The sequence below is a fragment of the Macrotis lagotis genome, chromosome 1 (assembly GCF_037893015.1).
Source record: "Macrotis lagotis isolate mMagLag1 chromosome 1, bilby.v1.9.chrom.fasta, whole genome shotgun sequence".
In the NCBI taxonomy this organism is placed as follows: Eukaryota; Metazoa; Chordata; class Mammalia; order Peramelemorphia; family Peramelidae; genus Macrotis; species Macrotis lagotis.
The window spans coordinates 100,921,876-100,937,299 of record NC_133658.1 but is presented as its reverse complement, the minus strand read 5'-3'; the positions used below and the strand labels follow the sequence as shown (position 1 = coordinate 100,937,299).

Genomic DNA, 15,424 nt, shown 5'->3' with positions numbered 1-15,424 from the left:
AACCAGAAAAACACTGTATACCCTAACAGCAACATGGGGGGTGCTGTTCAACCTTGAAGGACTCACTCATTCCATCAGTGCAACAATCGGGAACAATTTGGGGCTGTCTGCAAAGGAGAGTGCCATCTGTATCCAGATAAAGAGCTGTAGATTTTGAACAAAGTTCAAGGACTATTCCCTTTAATTTAGGGGAAAAAAACATATCTTATTGTCAGATCTTGTTATCTCTTAGACTTTTTGTCTCTTCCTTAAGGATATGATTTCTCTCTCATCACACTCTATTTGGATCAATGTACAACATGGAAACAAAGTAAAGACAGACAGATTGCTTTCAGTGGGGGGGGGAGTAAGGGGAGAAAATTGTAAAAGTCAAATAATATCTTTAATGAAAAAAAAAAGATGTCATTTGGTCCATCCATTCCCTGCTAGCTGTTCTCCCATATTGCTCCTTTCTTGTGGCTATATTCCTTGAGAAGGCATCTACAATAAGTGCCTCCACTGCCCTTCCTCTCACTCCTACTCTTCAGTCTGCCTTCTGATTTCATCGTTCAATTGAAATGACTCCAAAGTTACTATCCGTCTCTTAATTACCAGATCAAATGATTTTTTCTTTATCTATATCTTTCTTGACCTCTCTGAAGCCTTTGACCTGTTAAGAATACTCTTCTCCATAGTATCTCTTGTCTCTTTAGATTTTTGCAACTCTGCTCCCTTATGGATCTTCTCCTATCTGTCTGACTGCTTCATCTCAGTCTCCTTTGTTCAAACTTCATCCAGGGCTCTGTCCTGTGTCATCTTCTCTTCTCTCTATGTACTACTTCATTTGGTGGTCCCATAAGTTCCCATGAATTCAATTATCTCTTTTTCAATTTTTTTTGCAAGACAATAGGGTTAATTGACTTGAACTCAGATCCTCCTTACTCCAGGGCCAGTGCACTATCCACTGTGCCACCTAGCTGCCCCTAATTGTCTTTTTTTTTTTTTTTGCAAGGCAATGGGGTTAAGTGGCTTGCCCAAGGCCACACAGCTAGGTAATTAGTAAGTGACTGAGGCCAGCTTTGAACTCAGGTACTCCTGACTTCAGGGCCAGTACTCTATCCACTCTATCCACTGCACCACCTAGCCGCCCCCCTGATTGTCTCTTTTTTTTAAATGATTCTCAGATCTACTTATCCAGCCCTTACTTCTCTGGTGACATCTATTCTTATATCTACAATTGCCTAATGGACACGTCTAAAATATCCTAAAAACAGAACTCCTTTCTTAACTTTTCTATTACTGTTGAAAGTTCCACCATTCTCTTAGTTACCCAGGCTTGCAACTTAGTCATCATCTTCAATTTTGTCATCAGATAACTTACTTTTCTTCTTGTTTTGTTCCAATATTTCTTGATATCTCATGGAATCATTGAATTCTAATTGAACTCTTCTAGTGTTCAGGGAGTCCATCATTTGGTTAAGCTTTACTATTTTCTCTTCTAAACTATTTATTCTTTTTTTCCCATTTTAAAGATTTTATTTATTTTGAGTTTTACAATTTTCCCCTAATCTTGCTTCCCTCCCCCACCCCTCACAGAAAGCAATTTTCCAGTCTTTACATTGTTTCCCTGGTATACATTGATCCAAAATGAATGTAATGAGAGAGAAATCATATCCTTAAGGAAGAAAAATAAGGTATAAGAGATAGTAAGATTATATAATATTAGGTTTTTTTTTTCTAAATTAAAGGTAATAGTCCTTGGTCTTTGTTCAAACTCCACAATTCTCTGGATACAGATGGTATTCTCCATTGCACATAGCCCCAGATTGTCCCTGATTGTTGCACTGATGGAATGAGCAAATCCATCAAAGTTGATCATCACCTCCATGTTGCTGTTAGGGTGTACAATGTTTTTCTGGTTCTGCTCATCTTGCTCAGTATCAGTTCATGCAAATCCCTCCAGGCTTCCCTGAATTCCCATGCCTCCTGGTTTCTAATAGAACAATGATGTTCCATGATATACATATACCACAGTTAAGCCATTTCCCAACTGAAGGATATTTACTTGATTTCCAATTCTTTGCCACTACAAACAGGGCTGCTATGAATATTTTTGTACAAGTGATGTTTTTACCCTTTTTCATCATCTCTTCAGGGTATAGACTCAGTAGTGGCATTGTTGAATCAAAGAATCAAAAAACATTTTTGTTGCCCTTTGGGCATGATTCCAAGTCACTCTCCAGAAAGGCTGGATGAGTTCACAGCTCCACCAACAATGTATTAGTGTCCCAGATTTCCCACATCCCTTCTAATATTGATCATTGTCCTTTCTGGTCAAATTGGCCAGTCTGAGAGGTGTGATGTGGTACCTCAGAAATTAAGCTATTTATTCTTACAAATATTAATACCAGCTCTTTTGTTTCAATATTCAATCTCTTACTTCATTTCTTCTAAATATTCATTTAGTCTTTCAGATGATATAAAGTTGGAAGAGATAGTTATACTGGATGTCAGATTATGGCAGCTCAGAAATGACAGCCTAGAACTAAAAACATTTAAACAAAGATAAATGTCAAATCTTTCCTTTAAGTCTCAAAAAAATCTATTCTACCTTTCAGAAAGGGAAAGGCTTAGTTAGAAATTTACATGGGAACAGACCAAGGTTTTATGTACTGAAAACTATATGAACCACTCAGGGTTCATATCTTCATATAGTTTTCAGTACTCAGGTCCTCAGTGTCTTTATCTGTAAACGAGTGGGGGTGAAAAGTGGAATAAATAAGCTTTAAGGTCTCCTCATGTCTAAATCAATGATCTTATGAATTCTATGAACATGGTAGCATCGCTTATATAAAAAAAAAATGTGGAGTCAGCTAGGTGGCACAGTGGATAGAGCACCAGCCTTGGAGTCAGGAGATCATGAATTCGAATCTTACCTCAAATATTTAATAATTACCTATTTTTGTGACCTTGGGCAATTCACTTAACCCTACAGCCTAGCCAAAAACTACCCCAACAAACTCATGCTAGTATATTAAGTGCTCATTATGAACCTGGCACTATACCAAGTGGTAAAGAATCAAAGAAGGGAAAAAATAATCCCTATTCTCAGGAAGCTCATCATTTCTGTAATTCTAATTTCCAACTAATTCCTAAATGCTTTAGATTTATATTTCTCCTGCATCCTCTTTACCAAATATCTAATGAACCTTAAACAACTTAGATGGATCTCTCTGATCACCTTCTGGGCCACTCTTATCTATATTCTCCCATAAATCTTCCATAGGAGGTCCACCTAATCAGTCTGACCTATCAATAAGCATTTACAATATTAAGCACTAACTAGGTAACAAGCACTGTCCTAGGATACATAAAACATGGATATTTAAAAATAAAAATAGTCCCTATCCTCAAAGAACATCTGTTCCACTAGAGGAATGGACTGGAAAATCTTTAAATAGTACTTTAAACAGGGTCAGATTATTTATGCCTTCCCAGGATCAGTCAAGTCAAATTCACCAAGATTCATCACCATCATCACCTCAGTGATGAGATATCTGACCCATGGCAGCCTGAGTCAGCAGCTTATATTTCTTGACTATCAAGTCAGCCATCAGCCTGGTCCTTTGGAATTACAGAAAGACATGGATCTTCCTCTCAAGAGTCCTACAGTCTAATTGAGGGGAGAAAATAGCTCAAATAAGCTAACAGGGAACTCAACTCAGAATACTATCTAAGGGCTGTTCTGTAGCACAGTTCTATAGGAGTTCATAGGAGAACACATGGAGAACTGGTGGAAGCAGGGGAAGTTCCCTAGGGATGATGGATGGGACTTGAACTTGTGATGAATAGGGAAACCAGCCAGGTGATTTAAAGAATACCCCTAACACACATATATATGGTTTAGCTGCACCTCCTTCTGGAAGTTTCCTATGATAGTCAGCAACCTTTTCATAACTCTAACTGATAATCATGAAATATTTTGTAATGCAAATAACTCCTTCATAATTTATCTATTTTGGAAACTTTTTTTTTCAAAAACTTAGCTGTGTCACTTCCTTCTTCTGGGTTTCAATTTTCCTATCTGTAAAATAAAAGAATTAGAGTTATCATTTGGGGTTGGAAAAAATCTTTGAGGTCATCAAGTCCAAGCCTCAAATTTTATAGCTAGAGTTCTTAACCTTTTTTGCATCATGAACCCTTGGCAACCTAGTGAAGCCTATAAATCTTTTCTAAGAAAATTGTCTTTCAATATTTTAAGGAAATGCAAATCTCAGGTAATTAAAATAAGGATGTAATTTTTCCCCTTCTAAGTTCATGGACCTTTGAAATCTATCTAGGAACCCCTTAGAAAATCTATGTACCTCATCTTCAGAACACTTGTTTTATAGATAAGGAAATTGAGGCCTAGCATGTTACTTTCCCCAAAGTTACAAAGTAAAGAAAAACGAAGATTTGATCACAGGGTCGGTCCTCTGTCTCCAAGTCTTTCCACTGGGGAACTATGTTGATGTCTCATTTTTTTTTATCTTTGAAAGCTTATTTGATTCCAATTCATTGAATTATCTCAAAATGATTCTCACCTATCTCCACATTCCCACAACACAGAGAAACTTAAATAAAGTACAAGATATTCCTTGGCCTCTGGAAGCTGACAATCTTAAAAAATTCACCCCATCAGTAAGACATATAGCAAGAGATGTGTGAATTATAGAAATTTTCCTTAGTACCAAATGCCCAAAGGAAGAATCATTTTCCACTTCTTAATCTCATTTCTTTGAGTTTTATTCTGTCCCTGTTCCCCATCTTGCCTCCCCCTGTTCTGCAGAAAACTATATGGAAATGGATTTGAAGAAATACAAAGCCACGCGTTCAATGGGACAACACTGATTTCACTGTAAGTATTCTCCTTATTCCCACAGCTCATGAATAAAAATGAAACATTAATCTGGCGACCAGATCAAATTCAATCTTCAACAACTAACTCTAGGTAAAAATAAACTTTCAAGTGGTTAGTCATCAGCACTTCAATATGTTACCAAGCAACTGACTGGCTGGAAACCCCAAAGCACCCTACTTTCAAAGACAGAGCAGGCTGCCTCCCCACACAGAGGTTGACAGTTTGCTAAATATTCAGCAACCCCACTTCATACCTTCTTCATCTCAAACTTCCCTTTATAACCCCATTTTCAAATAGCACTTCAAAGAAGACACAGTTTTAAAGGGGAAAAAAATTCTTAAAAGCTTACTTTATAGATCCCACTATAGAGAATTCAAAAACTGGTCTTCCTGCTGGCCAAGGGTCCTAACGTTCAATTCCAAGTTCCCACCCTAGTACTTTGTTCCTCGAACAACCCTTGCTTTGAGAGAGCTCACTCACCTTTAACTCAGTAGGAGACTCATTGCCCCAACCATGCTTCCTACTTCTTTTTCACTGTTATTTTGGTCCCATGGCCTCATGTCAAATGCAGTGATAGATCTCATGTACAGCTGAAGACCCAGAGATGAAGGGTAGGTTAAACAAAAGCTGTTTAAAAATAGCAGTTCCTTACTGAATGTCTACAGGAAGGTATTTTTAAAAATCTGTCTTGTAGCAAGTATATTCATAAAAGAGCTTGACTATTTTCAAAAACAAAAATAAAACAAATTAAGGAAACTATATTACTAAACAAATCATGCAGCTCTTGACCTCAAGACAAGTTAAACTTCCTTAAAAGAAGCAATTTAGTTTGTTCTCAGATGTAAATCAAATATCTCTTTATGTGATTTTCCATATCTAATGATAACTTTTGTCTCATGCTCTATTTGGATGAATCTACAGATAATATACTTTGAATATATAGAGATACTTATGCAGCAGTTCAGTTGACATGCCTAAGTCATAGTCCAATTGGGTTCTTTAGATCATTTTCTGCCATAAATAGGCATAAATACTCAGGCCCTGTCTAATATTTTGTTTAACAAAATCTCAATCAGAATTTAATTTCCACCTGTATCACAGGTAGAAGAGAAAGAAGAAAGTTAATAGTAAGGATTTTGTTTTAAAAAAAAGAAAGGAAAAAAACCTTCTTCAATTCAGTTTCTAGTTTTCTAATAATCAGTAACATTTGGAACCAATGACAATGAACCTAAGTAAGAACTGAGGCCAGCAAGTATGTGCTCAGTTGAGTTCACTAGAAGAAAGAAGCTTTTAAGAACATTTTCACTAGAAAAGTTTAAAAATTTTAAAAAGAGAAAACTTTATAAATCTTAGTTTTGTAGAAATGTATTATTATTAGTCAGTCAAGAAGCATTTGCTAAATTTACTACATGCCAAGCACTGTGATGTCTATTGGTGTTGTTACTCTTTAGTGGTGGTATTGTTATCTAGAGAATTCAGGTAACCAGAATCTACTATTCCTAGCATTTTGCCGGTTTTTGTGACTCTGACTTTTTTCTTTTAGCCTCTCCATTAAATTTTAAAAGGTAGTCACATGGGTGTGTGCTGGCATATTGAAAACCCCTCCATTCAGAATAGTTCCCCAAAGCCAAAAAGCAGGGAAAATATAGTCGATTTATTTGGTTTTTGACTGGATTACAAAATGTGTAGATAAAAAAAGATTATGGTAGATGGAAGAGAACTGGGCTTTAATAAACCATGCAAAGTTCTCTCCTGTGAAAATGTGAACAATTAATTTGAACTGGTTGTCACGGGTATTATTTACTCACATAGCCCAATTTGAAAGATTTACGATCATCACTGAACATAATTAAAACAAACTGAAACCTGAGGAAGAACTGTGGCAGCTTAGGAAAGGAAACTCCATTTGATTTAGATTTCAAATAGCAATTGACTCTGACAACCTGATCTCTTTGAAAGTCAAAATATACTCAAGGGATGGAAATGTGCAAAATGTGTGCGTTTGAGATACGTATGAAAAGACTGAAGGTTTTCACAGTAACCCACTTAGGAAAGGCATTCCAAAAAACAGTCCCTGGGGGAGTGGGCTGCCATGGTATTGATGATTTTAAGATGACAAAAATGATTTGAAGACCATCAGAAGGACAGGGAAGAAGAGATAAGATTTAAGACTAATGCCCAGTTAAATAGCCTAGAATTACTTCAAGCCTTCCAAAGCCCCCTGGTTTCTTACCCTCCAACAATATAACTTCCTCAACCCTCTTCTGCACACTTATAGAGGATCTTAATGACTTGATTTGATATCTGATCAATAACCCAATCTTTGGGAATTTCACCACATTGGTTCTCATAGGAAAAATACTAGAGTCATCATGAGGACAATTATTTAAAAGTCATTTCAACTTGTTTCTTGCTGTATTGAGATATCATAGAAAGGCTTTAGGGGACAGCTTAGGTGGCCAGAAGGACCTGAGTCCAAATCCAGACTCAGACTCTTAATAATTGCCTATCTGTATGATCTTGGGCAAGTCACTTAACCCCATTTCCAGAAAGAAAGAAAGAAACAAAGAAACAAAGAAAGAACGAAAGAAAGGTTTTAGATGAGAGCTGATCACCTAATGATAATGGGTAGAATTACTCGAAGGCTGTCAGTTGTCTTCCTGAGGGACCTTGGATTATATAATCAGGATCCAGGGGATTCTGTCCCCTTTCCTACTCTGGAAATATGACTTTAGTATGGAGAAGTAGAATAGCTGTTAACATTTATACAGAACTTACTGTTGCTGGGCACTGTGCTCTACAATTATTACCTCATTTGATTCTCACAACAAACCTGGGATGTAGGTGGTATTATCCCCATTTTACAGATGAGGAAACTAAGACAAACAAGATGAAGTGACTTACCCAGAGTGACATAGCTAGTAAGTGTCTGAAGACAGATTTGAACTCAGGTCATCCTAACTCCAGGCCTAGCACTTCATCCTCTCTGCCATCTATAAGATTGGAGAGCTCAGGCTTGAACTACTAGGGTAGTCAGATTCCCATTTGCTAATGCTTCATAGAAGATATGCTGATAGCAAAAAGGCCTTTTAAACTCACAAGGCCAATTTAGACAAGTCAACACTAAGAAGTTAAGAGTAAAAGGTTTAATTTAAAAGGCAATAAAAATCCTCAAGCAGTTATCCCAAATAGCTACTGCCATAGACCTCCATTGGCTATTGGCACTCCTCTCTCAGCTCCTGATGCTGTCCTCTACACCTACTGGACACTGCCCTGGAACCTCAGAACAGGACTTTCCTCTTGCCTGGTTGACTCGATTTATCATGACTAGCCCAGACCACTTTGCCCAGACATCTTGAACCTGGGTAGTCCTCAAGCAGCAGTACTCATCAGCTGACCCTGGAACAACATAGGAGTTGTGTAATAGCATTGCTTTTCAAGGCTGGTCCTGATACAAAAGACAGAATTATGGTTCATCTAGACATCTTTCTTTACCCAACTGATCTCCCTTGATTTGTGTTTTTAAACAACTTTTATCTGCAATCTGGGATACATAATTGTCACTTAAGTGAATTTGCTCAAAAAATTACACAGGTGCAATAAAACTGTCTAATCAATCAATCTATACTTTCAAGGAGTTCCCTGAATTCACTAGATGACCCAGAAAGAAGAGATATGGGACTCTGGGTTTTGTTTTTTTTCCTCCTCATGATATCTCACCTCCCAATTGATGCCTCAAGATTTACTGAGTGATCTCATTCAGATAGACTAACCATTGAGGCACAGGAGCAGCCACTAAGGAATAATGACTTATGATCTTAATATTTCTTCTGATGTGACCTCCTAAAACATTAAGAGATTAGAAAAAAGATGAGATAAAACCACCAGAAGAAGCTGTTATAGGCTCTGGGCTCAATCTCCCAATTCTACCTTGACGCCAACAGGTCCAATCACCAGAGCTAGACTATTGGGCCATTTTCCCCAAATCCAAAACCAATTTTTATCCCAATATTATTTGTCATGCCATTATTATCACTACAGTATCATTTAAATAACTGATATTTCCTCAATATCATAAATAAGTAGCTAATACCAATTAATTTTTACAAAGGAATATTTACTTAGAAGATATAGGAAGAAGAAACATAAATATTTCCCCCTGGAGCGGCTAGGTGGTGCAGTGGATAAAGCACCGGCCCTGGAGTCAGGAGTACCTGGGTTCAAATCCGGTCTCAGACACTTAATAATGACCTAGCTGTGTGGCCTTGGGCAAGCCACTTAACCCCATTTGCCTTGCAAAAAACAAAACAAAAAAAATATTTCCCCCTTAAAATCACATTCTCCCTCTACCATCTTTGACCCTTGAGAGATCAGGCTCAAACTTAATATAACTGGTACAAATATTTCCCCCCACCTAATGCCCTTCTCAGTATTTTATAGTCAAAAGTTGAGTTGCTCCCTTGCTTACAGAATATGGTGCTGGGGAAGTGAGATTGATTCATTGCTCTACTGGGTGAAATAAATTAACTTCCAGTCTTGTACGTTACCAGGCAGAACTGAAAAACTTAGTTCTTTAATTTCTATTGGTTCTTCTGACTCTATTTATCTCTTACCTTCATTCATTTTTGATTAGGGGAAAGATGAAATGCAAAGGAGAGAGAAAATATAAAATTACCATGTGTTCAAGGCCACATGGTGGTCAAAGTGGGGGAAATAAGGGTCTCTCGTCAGAGTGGACAGAGATTGAGTTTGACTTCTTCCATTGGTGCCTTTTGTATACGTTCCAGTTTAGCAGGCAATTTTTTTTTACCTCTCAGTAAGTAGATAAAAAAACAGTCACAGAATGTCTAAGTGCATGCTCTAACATGGGGAAGTGGTCCCCAGTTATGTGCCATCATGTATTTCCAAACAAGTTCCCCAGGCATCCATGTGAGTTGGCACCAGACAGAGCAGATTCTGTATACTTGAAAGACTGGGCCCTGTTGCCCCAGTTTGTTGACACAAAACACTAAAAGAGCAGCATCAAGAAAAAAAAATCTGGTTTCTATTATTCATTTCTCGATCTTTCCCTTATCAGGAGTAACTTGAAGATTTCTCCTAGCCAATGACAAAAAGGCAACTATTTGCATATACATATTTCAAGGGTTCAGGAAAAAAAACCCTTGCCTCAAAAAGATCTTTATGGTGTTTGAGATATCTTTAACAGAGGACTAAGCTTTTAGGTTCCTAAAGAGTGATCAGGTTTATAATGCAAATTTCCTCTTGTCATGAGAAAGGAAAGGCAGAAAGAAAATTTCAATAAAGTATAAACAAAGTTGGAGAATAAGGAAAGGAGAAACTTGGGGCCTGACATTGTAAGAAATGTTTTCCAAGGGATCAGACTATTGAAAAGATTGGAGGGAGACTAGGGGTATAGAAGATTTATCTCAAAGGGCTTCCTAATTTTTCAAATTAGTATTAGTAATACTAATAACTTACATGTTTAGTGACTTTTATAGATTATTATTTGATCCAGTGAGCTAGAGAGGTAGGTAACACAAATGATATTTTCCCATTTTAGAGATATGGTAACTGAGCCTCAGAGAAATTGTAAGACTTGCCCAAGTTTACTCAGGTATTCAGTGGGAAAGACAGAATTCAAAATCAAGGGCTCTGATTTCAGATCTTGTGTTCTTTCCATTACATCATGCTTGCTCTTGGTTAATTCTTGACATGATGGAAAAAGATCCTGTCCCATGCCATCATTCTAGTCCACGAACCAGAAGTTCAAGATAAGTCAAGCAGGATGAAGAAGGGAAAAAAATGGTGAAGGAGAATGGTCTTGTCTGTCCAAAACAAGTAACTGAGTATCTCAGTCTAGGCCCTACTGCTTTCCCTAGCATCATCTGCTTTTCTAGGCATCTACTAGTTTATATTGAATGCTAAATCAGACCGTCCCCTTTCTGAGAAAGTGAAACAGGCAGAGGAAGAGTTTTATTGTACTGGTTGATTTTTTTTTCTTTCTGTTCTATTCTATTATTGACATTTATGTAACATTTTAAGGTTTTAGAAATTTTACACACATTTCAAGAAGGTATGCTGTTCACAAGCAATTTGTTCATTGGTATTAACTACTTATTTATGATATTGAGGAGATATCAACTATTAAAGTGATAACTGTGGTGATAATTCTATTCTATTCTATTTCTATATTTATATTTAAAAGCAAGCATAATTTGGGGTATGAGTACATATATTCACATTCTGTTGTTGGCCCAACAAACACCTAGCATTTCTCAAGAATACCAAAAAAAGTTTAAGTCTTAAGGAAACACCATTCTCTTCCATAGGGAATTAAAGGAGAATAAGAACCTGAGGAAAATGCACAATGATGCCTTGAGAGGGGCCACAGGACCCAATGTTTTGTGAGTATGGTGGAATATCACTCCCACACATTCTCTATCAAGGTTTGGTTGCTCCCACACCAAGAGAGATGCTGTTAATATTTCCCCTTCCCATCCCCATCATTTTGCCCTGAAGTTGTTGATGAAACTATCTTCACAATTGTCAATATATAATTTAAACATGCAACTGTTGACAAAGTCAACTCTATTAGGAATGTGTCATGGAAGCATAAGAATATTTCTAGTGCATCATCTAATACACATCACTGGAGTAGACAGAGAACATTTGAGAAACATCAAGACCACCTTCCTCCTGTCCAAAATTATCTCCACCACTAGACGGGACCAGATGTAGGTCACTCATTACATTTGGAACATTCTGTTTTCTTTTCATGTACGAGAGAGAGAGAGAGAGAGAGAGAGAGAGAGAGAGAGAGCGAGCTGGAATAGAGACTAGAAAAAACACTTGGGAAGGCAAAAAGTAAAAAAAGTAGAAAATCTCTTAAATTGTGGAGTTGGAAAATCTGGTCTTGCCTCTCTTTAGGCTATTTTTCTCCATTCCATGTTCTGTTACTTTCCTCCACTAAGTCTCCCAAATCCCACTTGCACCTTCAATATAATATTAACTTTCCATCAACTCTGCCTATATCTTGTATGTACATAGCTGTCTACATGTTGTCTCTCCCATTAGTATGTAAGATCCTTAAGGGTAATGACCAAATTTTTTCTTTCTTTATAACCCTAGCTCTCAGCCTGGTACATTAATAAATGCTGAATGACCGATTCTAGGTACTCAAGGCTTCTTGTTGCCCAGGAAACCCCATTCCAATGTCTAAATCTCCCTATCCAAATCATCTAAAATTTTTTGAACTTTAAAAGCTGATAAGGCTCACAATAAACTTAGCTCTCCTAAAGTGTTAGTGTCTAATAGTTTCATATGGTACCATTTCCAGAGGCTTCCATATTTTAGCAAAATACAAGATTTTAACAAAGGAATGATCCCAATGGTGAAACATTTAAATATGATGTCAGCAAAGGAAATATCCTCAAACCACATCACATGAACAGCTTCCTCCTCTTCCTGTGTACAAAGCAGACATTGGACCTACTTCTCTTCTGCCACTTTTCTCCATATCTTCTCCATTACAGCATCCTGGAAGTGCCTGCTAAGAAATGGAGGTCCACCAGCCTGGTCCTGGTACTAAATGTAACCAAGTTGCAGGAAATGAAATGCATACTGACATGATCTTGGTTCTTCTATATGTTCATTCTTGGTTGTGACTGATGAGAATTAGTGAAAAAACTGTCAGTGGAAAACATGTTATCTTCTTTAAAACACAAATGGATAACTTGGTCCCCAAAAATGTTAACAATGACATCAGCCAAGGTCCTATCTATTTAAGATCCTGGACTTGCTCATGATAATTCTAGAACACTGAATGAAAAATAGCACTAGCAACTCATGAAATTTTTAAAAAGTGAGTAGTTGTATAAGACTTGTTATTTTTGTGAAAACTACAATAATCATTTTTAAGATTTCTGCTTCCAATAATCTAATGCCTTCTCTCAGATTTGAATTGCATGTTTTCCCTAATTCAAATCAGTCAAACTTCTTATATTTGAGAGACTCTGACCCCTCTTCATTCAAGGTACAGTGAAGAGAACCTGGTTCTGGAGTCAGAGAAGGTGGGTTCTGTCAACTGGACCAGAACCAGTCTAGAACCTGTGGGTGACCAGAGCTGCACAAAGCAGGTTGGAGACAGGAGAGTTAGGACACAAGTAGAAGGTTAATTAATTTCAGAGTGAGGAAAATGATGTTTGCAAGTGGAAGTCTTCCTCACAGAGGGCTTATCTTGTTGGGGAAAAGATAGAGTTTATATTCATAAAAATCACAAGTGGTCTGGACCATCTTCAGTTGGTATTCACATGACAGGCTCATGTAAGACATGCCTGGGTCTCATGGAAACCGTTCTTAAGTTGATTGTCTCAGGGCTTAGGGGGTCATGATTGCTCTGTGGGGTACAGAACCAGAGTTCTATGATGGGAACAGGAGTACAATACATGATTCAGTTAGGAGTAGTGTCCGTGATTCAGTTTGCTTGGCACTTACAAAGAACAGGGATTATGAGCATGACAACAGATCTGATGGATATTGGCTCTCAGATCCCTGGGAAATAGGGGGAGCTAAAATCATAAATCTCACAGTGAACACCAATACACTTTGCCAGAGGGAGAGAGCATCCAGAGAGCAAAAGTATAGCCTTCTTATTGGATTTTAGTTCTAGAAAACAGGGTATCTCCAAAATACTTTGACAGTTCCAACCCCACCTCTACCCAGTACTACCTGCATAGGCAAGTCACTTAACCTTCCTAGGCCTTAGTTTCCTCCTCTGTAAAGTTAAGGAATTAGTCAAATTGTCTCTGAAATTCTCTCATCCACATCTGTTACACTATAAAGGTAATCATGAGGGAATATAAATTAGACAATAAAATTATTGACATTTATATAACATTTTAAGGTTTTTTGAAATTTGATATACATTTCAAGAAAGTATGCTATCCATAAGCAATTTGTTATCTAGTTGGACATGCAAGGAAAAAATTAATACCTACTGTGTTCAACATGCTAAGAATTTTGCAAATCTTATCTGATCCAAATTTTTAGGTATGTGTTATTATGATCCATATTTTATAATTGAGGAAACTGAGGCAGAGAGATTAGATAATTGGCCCAAGGTCATACTGCTACTAAATTCCTAAGGTTTGATTTGAATTCAGATCTTCCTGACTCCATGCCCAGCATCCTACCCACTAATCACATATAAACAAAAAACATAAGAAGCCACAGTGGGGTATGTGATTAAGTTAATGCAGATGGTATGGACATTCAGGATTTGAATTCAGATGAGGGAGAGATTCTTCTGAGCTAGGCCGGTTAATATTGAAGGCCATCAATATAGAAGATGGAAACTCAATTGCGTTTTTAAGTATGGATAGGATTTGAAATCTGTTTGACTTGAATATCTGAAATTTAGATATTTTCACAAGTCTAACAAATTTTGAGAATCAGAAACCTGATTATATAGTCTGTTTTTTTCCTATTTAGGAACCTTTCACATAGCTCAGCTGGGAGGGAAGCATTGGTTGAGAAAAGAGAGTTTAGGGGAGCCGTTGCTTTGGAGACTGCATCTTGCTTCCTGGGTAGAAGATGGCTAATGCCACACAATGGTTCTTAATAGAATAACAAAACTGTACTTCATGAAAACCTATCCCACTGAGCTTTATCAATCATGGAACAAGGCTTCAGAAGCCCTGAACGACTTCTCCTAGGGTAGTATACAAAAGATGATGTCATTGCAGGAACCAGCCATCTCAGAATACAAGTAATTTCATTTCTCCTAAATGCTGACACAGACACAGGCAGGTACAAGGGATTGAGACAAAAGCTTAAAGGACAGAATAATGGCTCCTTAACAACAATTGAAAATAAGATAGCACTGCTTTGAGTTGATACCAAGTTAGATACCCAGTCAGAGACAATATGAATAAAAAAAGGCAAATTCCCAAACTTAAAAAAAAAATTAGAATGATGTCATTGCCCTGGGAAGGTGTGAGATATAAGAAAATTTAATGAGATAAAACAAACACTTTATCTTCTTTTTCCACAGGGATATTTCTTCTACCAAGCTGGAGGCCCTGCCTAGCTATGGGCTGGAATCCATTCAGGTGTTAATTGCTACATCATCCTATTCCCTAAAGAAATTACCACCCCGGGAGAAATTTGTCAATCTTCAGGAAGCCACCTTAACTTACCCAAGCCACTGCTGTGCATTTATAAACCTGCCAACAAAGGAGTGAGTTTTTTGTTTGTTTGTTTTTTTAAGAAGAAAAGAACACCAACCACAGTTCCAAAAATTCACATTTTCAGAGTAGCCAATGTCAACCCCCTAGAGTGTGTTAGCTAGCTGCATGTGAGTGGGATCTCTCAAAAGAGAGAATAAGAGAAGGAAAAGAACTTTTTCCCTAAGGGAACACTATAGCCAAATAGTTAATTCACCCTGCATCTGCAATGTCTCTGTCACCATTCTAGGCTAATTGAATTATAACCTAATTTAGTCATTGCAAAATTGAGGACATAACTTGGCTCCTCAAAGTCTAATCA

General features: G+C 37.4%; 1 protein-coding gene and 1 long non-coding RNA gene across 6 annotated transcripts in view; one reads left to right on the top strand and one right to left on the bottom strand.

Moving 5' to 3' along the window:
• LOC141501563 (uncharacterized) overlaps nt 1–7,628 on the bottom strand; it is a 34,397-nt gene extending 26,769 nt beyond the window's left edge. The window contains exons 1-2 of the long non-coding RNA XR_012472269.1: nt 7,495–7,628; nt 5,360–5,469 (exon numbers count right to left, since the gene is read on the bottom strand). This is a non-coding gene — a long non-coding RNA (uncharacterized LOC141501563). The remainder of the gene's footprint in view (nt 1–5,359; nt 5,470–7,494) is intronic.
• Nucleotides 1–15,424, top strand: part of LHCGR (luteinizing hormone/choriogonadotropin receptor) — a 75,536-nt gene that overhangs the window by 49,909 nt on the left and 10,203 nt on the right. For 4 of the 5 annotated variants that reach the window (XM_074205609.1, XM_074205619.1, XM_074205634.1 and 1 more), the window contains 3 exons: nt 4,808–4,876; nt 11,209–11,283; nt 14,931–15,116. In XM_074205609.1, the coding sequence (XP_074061710.1) occupies nt 4,808–4,876; nt 11,209–11,283; nt 14,931–15,116 (330 nt within the window). The remainder of the gene's footprint in view (nt 1–4,807; nt 4,877–11,208; nt 11,284–14,930; nt 15,117–15,424) is intronic. The other variant, XM_074205627.1, reaches the window with a different exon arrangement.